At 35.0% G+C, this 5,800-nt stretch overlaps 1 protein-coding gene across 1 annotated transcript; it reads right to left on the bottom strand.

Moving 5' to 3' along the window:
* Positions 1-281: 281 nt before the first annotated feature.
* LOC131618647 (SNF2 domain-containing protein CLASSY 4) lies at positions 282-4,803 on the bottom strand. Its single transcript, XM_058889824.1, has 4 exons — positions 4,452-4,803; positions 3,232-4,379; positions 2,932-3,075; positions 282-2,735 (listed from the first exon to the last, which is right to left on the bottom strand). Exons 1-4 carry the CDS (start codon positions 4,801-4,803, stop codon positions 792-794), a joined length of 3,588 nt encoding a protein of 1,195 aa, XP_058745807.1. The 3' UTR covers positions 282-791.
* Between the last annotated feature and the right edge of the window lie 997 nt (positions 4,804-5,800).

Below are 5,800 nucleotides of genomic sequence, written 5' to 3'. Positions count from 1 at the left end.
CTCCACAACATAGTTTTTAGTTTCGATGATATTTGTAATTTACTTTTTCAATGGAATGAACTTTTTTTCATAGATTTTATGGGTTACAACAACACAGAAAACATTACCAAAGAAATAATGGATGCACCCATGGAAAAAAAATTACCGAAAAAATTATATTAAAAAATAATGTTGAAAAAATAGTTGAAAAAAAAACTATAAAAAAATTCAGGAGAAAATATATTAAAGAAAATAAATAACATACAAAAATGAAAAAAAAAAATAAGGGGGGGTGTTGTCGCCACCATGGAAAAAAAATTACCGAAAAAATTATATAAAAAAATAATGTTGAAAAAATAGTTGGAAAAAAAACTATAAAAAAATTCAGGAGAAAATATATTAAAGAAAAAAATTACAAAAAAAAAAAATGAAAAAAAAGTAAGGGGGGGTGTTGTCGCCAGGGGGGTGGCGACAACACCTAATTTTAAAAGGAAGGCGCCAGGCCCACTGGCGAATATGTATTGGGTTGAGTGTTGTCGCCACCCCCCCCCCGGCGACAACGTGGTGTATTTAGCAAAAAACTAACATTTTTGTAATTTTTTTGAAAACTTGGTTATTTTTGAAATTTTTTTTAAAAAACTTGATATTCAAAAAAAAAATTCTCAAAATAAATCATTGATTCATCATGTATAGTAACAAAAGATAAGAAAAAAAAAATTCCTTGAATCATGAATAATGTTACCTCTGAAATAATTTATTTCTTGTCCTATACATAACCAAAAAAACTGGATTGATAAAAAAATTTACGTTCATCATAATGAATGGCCGAAACTGTCAACCAAATCGCGCTCCTTGGGCTGTACCACACAGTCACCAAACATGTCTTTGAGCTTTTCATGCTGTTTCATTTGATCAAGAACTCTATCTTGAAACTCCACTGCACAGCTCTTTAACTCATCCTTAGTCGAAAAAACAAGTTGAGATAAGCGATCCTTTTCCGCCTGCTTGCAATATTTTAGGTACTCAGTAGTCCCTTGAGTGAGCAGATGGTAAGTGTATACAACCTTCTTCTGTCCAATCCTATATGCTCTGCTTATAGCCTGTCGTTCGACTGACGGATTCCATACAACATCAAGTAGCACCACCCTTGAAGCTCCAACTAAGCTAATTCCCTCGGAGCAAGCTTTTGTGGATGCAAGGAGAATCTTTGCTTGGCAATTTTCATCATTGAAGCTATGTATTAAGGATTGTTTGTCCTTTAGATCAACCTTTCCGTCCATGTACAGCATTTCTTTCCCCTCGCTCCAATTAAAAGCCATGTTTAATTGGTCTTTAATTAAGCTTAAAGGACGGATGAATTGACTGAACACAAGAACTTTCTCATTAACAGCATCACAAAGTCTAACAAACTCCACCAAAAACTTTGTTTTCACGCCTTCGTAAGGGTTCAATCTAAGCTTTTCTAACCGGTTCTTGTCGATAACAGATTCCTCTTCTTCCAAAAGACCGCATTCGAGCAAAAGAGATGGATGAACTGATGCCATTGTCACTTTATGCTCATAGATCAATGTGTTTTGAGAACTTTGAATGCTCTCAAGAATTTGTTTTTGCAAACGGTCCGGCTTCAAAGCTAGCACACAATCTCTTAGTCCAGGAAGCTTCTTTTGAAGGATCGCGCCTTTGTGAACATGAACAAAAGGATCCATTAGAAACTTGAATTGCATGATCTTATCGTCAGAAGGATTTTCTCTTGTGTTGCCATTATTTGCTTCCCAGCTCCATTCTTTCGCCGTTTTTTTAGGTTCCTGCTTCTGGCAAAACTTCTTCAGCTCACGCGGTATGGTGTTAGGAAAAGAAGGCTTCACTAAGCTCAAAGTGTTGTAAAGTTCATAGAAGTTGTTCTGGAAAGGAGTTCCGGAGAGTATAATTCGCTTCTTTGTTTGAATCTTGGACAATACCTTCCAAATACGACTTCTTTGATTTCTTGGTGTGTGTCCTTCATCTAAAACCAACAAACCAGGAATTTCGCGTAGAACCTTTCCGATATCACTGTTGTCTTTTGTCTTCTCCACACTTGCATTTTTTTTCTTTTTCTTATCTTGGAATTCTTCTCCTTCTCCTCCTCCTCCTCCTCCGGCTAGCTTCTCGTATAAATTATAACTGATTCCCATAATGCTCTTTTCTTTGAACCACGAAATCAGTTTCGCCTTTCGCGTTGTATCTTTACTAGGAGGTAAATTATACCAATTATCCGCATTAACAGCATCTCTGTACTCTTTATCAGATAATTCAAGATTGTTAAAATTGTGAAATGGAACTCCAATGTCCCATTTTTTGAACTCATCTTCCCAAGTAAGTAACAAACTCGCAGGAGCAACAATAACTGGATGACACTCCGGGAAAACTTTCAAATAAGCCATAAGAAACACTATGGTCAACCTTGTCTTTCCCGTTCCGGGAGCATGTGAAATAATACAGCCACCCTCTCTATGAGGATCGGCGTACTTCAACTCGTGAAGATTGATGTTTCCTGCCAAGTTTTTCCAAATGAACTCAAATCCTTCTTGTTGGTGAGGATATAAAGTTTGTTTCACACCAGGAATTAGGTCCCAAACTGTGCCTTTAACATGAGAGAAATGATTAGCCTCTGAGTCACCACCATCAGAAACATTGAACTGAGATCCATCCAAGGGTGAGACATTTACTGAATTATCAAACGAAGATCTTTTTCCCGAACCGTTGGGAAATCTATCAACCTGTGTCATGTGCAATACAAGTATGTAAAACATATATCTCTATTGTTTAGAATGCTATCGCCGCAATTAAACAACCCTTTGCACTAAATCACATTTCAGAGACTAATAAAGATTTGTTCAAATTTTTTAATCAAAATCAAGATGAAAATATTAAGCAAGTTAATTTATATATAAACAAACATAAGACCATGCTTACCACTGGTGGTGACACATCTTTGATATCAGTGAAAACAAAACCACACAATTTGCAATATACACCAATCTCTTCGTCGAGAAAACTATCATGTTCACAGAGAGAATATGGACTTGCCATTTTTCCATTTGCCCCTAAATTTCCAATCTGCAGATTGCAACACGTTTAAATTAATCACTGCCACTGATTTCTCCTTACAGATATCATTTAGACCAAAGTTTAAATTTAAAATCAAAATCAGCTTAAGTACTAATCCTATAGTTGACAAATTGATATTAAAATGTTGTTAAAGAGGAGGATTACCATAGATTCAGCTTCCTCTTCTCTAAGGGATGCATTCATTTCATCCCATAACACTTGCTCCTCCTCCTCCTCTTTGGTCTTTTGCAATTTTTTCACCTTCTTCAGGCTCCATATCAATGGATGCACCTCAACCGAAACCAGTGGTGGCTGCCGATCAACGACATCACCCTTCACCTCCATAACAATGGAATCATTCTTCACGGTAGTCTTGTTGCCCCAGTAGAATTCAGCAAGACGTTTAGTCGAGCGCAACTCCTTTGGCAGAAAAAGTGTGTTTTTATCCCTTTGATTCATCAAACCATTGTTATCCATGGATTCCTTCTTCTCATCATTATAGATGTTAACTCTACTTTCATGATCCCTTCCTTTGTTCTCCATGAATTCCTTTTTCTCACCATTATATATCTTAGCTCTACCTTCATGATCCCTTCCTTTGTTCTCCATGAATTCCTTTTTCTCACCATTATAGATGTTAGCTCTACCTTCATGACCCCTTCCTTTGTTCTCCATGGATTCATTCTTCTCTCCATTATAGATGTTAGCTCTATATTCATGATCCCTTTCATTGCTCTCCATGATTGTGTGTTTATCTGAACCCCCCATCTTTTCTTGTTTCGTTTGAAACAAAGAAACTCCTTCAACACCTAAACCTCGGACATATTGCTCTTTTCCTTCATCAGAATCACCAACATTCACACTTTCATCATCATCATCATCAAGAGAGACAATTTCCACACTCTTTGCTTTTGTTGTCTCCGAGAATTCTTCATACAGGTTTGAAGAAGCACAAGGTTTCATTGGATCAAAAGAACCCTTCTTCTCTAAGGCACTAGAGGTTGTTACACTAGCATAATATGCATTCTCCGATCCGTGTACAGAAGAAGGACTATTCTGAATCTTTACCTCCTCAATACTATTGCTCTCCTCAATTCCACTTTTTCCATCTTTCACTCCACTTTTTTCATCTTTCACCTCTCTCACCAGCTCCTCCACCACACTCCAAACATTTTTCTTCTCCTCTTTCTCATCATCATCATAATTGTCATAAGAAGATGAATTGATATTATCATTGTCAGAAACTTCACTCACCTCATTAACTTGAAATTCTTCATCACTAGTCTCACTTTCATCACTTTCATCATCATCATCTTCATCAGATTCAGATTCAGAATCAGATTCATCATCTGAATTTGTAATCGGATTTTCAGATGTCCAATCACAGTTTTCATCAACCAAGTGATCATGACTTCCTCCAACACTCTCTACTTGTTTTTTAGCATCAAGCCCATCAATTCTTCCACTTTCATCACTCCCTACTTTTCTTTTGACATCATCATCACCATCATCATCATCATCATCATCAATGCAAATAACCTTAATATTTTGAGACAAGACAAAAGACTTTTCTTTTACCCTAGTTTTTTTAGAACAAGAAGCAGAGTGAAAACCTGTCTCATCTTCATAATCCTTTCTACTACGCTTTAATTTAGAGGAAGATGGTCCATCAAGGGAAACACTATTGAACAACTGAACATTCTTGCTACGAGTTCGACTGGAAACGCCACCAGCCATTATTATAGACAAAAGAACAAGATCAACAAACAAACAAAAAAAAGAAAAATCGTTCTGCGTTATTGAATTGAAAGGAACAAGAATCGCAGGTTGGTATCAGGTGAAGACGGCACACAAGAATTGGCGCCAAACGAGAGAAGATGTTCATAGGTCAAATATATATATACACATAGGTCAAGAAGAGACTATATTCTTTTTCAAAAAGATATAAATAGATATATCATCATAATATAATTAATGATATTTAATATCGTTATATAAGTAATTTTTTAAATATTTGAATATAAATAAATCAAAGAATTATATCAAAATATACAACTTTTTTAAAACTCAATTCGGGTATTATGATTTATGCATGTAAAAGATGTTTGATGTAAATATGAAATTTTGTTTATTTTAAAACTAAGTACTCAATTCTTTTGGTTTTAAGAAAATGATTTTTTTTTAAATGAATTTTACAAAATCTTTTTTTAAAATATTACAATTTTTTATTCATTTTTTCAAAATTGAAATACTAATTTTCACATTTTATAACATAACATATATTATTGAAGAATAGAACATAGTTGAAATCCCAAAATTTTTAAAAAGTTATATTTTAAAAGGGCTGGGAACTAACCAGAAATGCATTTATAGGAGAGACCTGTAGTTGCATTTCCGAAAGCACCCCGACTACACACCATAGTTTAGCCTAAGAAACCTTAGATGTCAAGTAGAAATAAATCAAAAATGCACTTACGGGAAAGCTCCGTAAGTGCATTTATGAAATATGTTGACACAAATACGCGCTTGTCTCTACCCCTTCCTCATTTCCGAAATAAATTTTGAAACTTAAACTCAAAACCCTCTTAAAACCCCTTGTGCTAAAAATACGCCCATTGTGCGAAAATCTCATCTAAAATCAACAAACAACAATCAAACATCACTGTTCAAGTTTCATCAACCAACTAAAATCCGAAATTGTAAATGTTCTTTGAGCTTTTTTTAGTTAATGTAA

Source organism: Vicia villosa, linkage group LG7, assembly GCF_029867415.1.
Source record: "Vicia villosa cultivar HV-30 ecotype Madison, WI linkage group LG7, Vvil1.0, whole genome shotgun sequence".
In the NCBI taxonomy this organism is placed as follows: Eukaryota; Viridiplantae; Streptophyta; class Magnoliopsida; order Fabales; family Fabaceae; genus Vicia; species Vicia villosa.
Note: the sequence above shows the minus strand (reverse complement) of the source record. Positions and strands in the feature narration are given on the sequence as shown.

What these genes read in the sequence shown, in the direction of transcription:
- LOC131618647 (XM_058889824.1), bottom strand. Translation starts at nt 4,803, where the DNA reads ATGGCTGGTGGCGTTTCCAGTCGAACTCGTAGCAAGAATGTTCAGTTG. An exon ending in TCACTTGGTTGATGAAAACT is followed by an intron (nt 4,380 to 4,451) that starts GTGATTGGACAT and finishes AATCTGATGAAG; the next exon opens with ATGATGATGATGAAAGTGAT. An exon ending in AAGATGTGTCACCACCAGTG is followed by an intron (nt 2,736 to 2,931) that starts GTAAGCATGGTC and finishes CACATGACACAG; the next exon opens with GTTGATAGATTTCCCAACGG.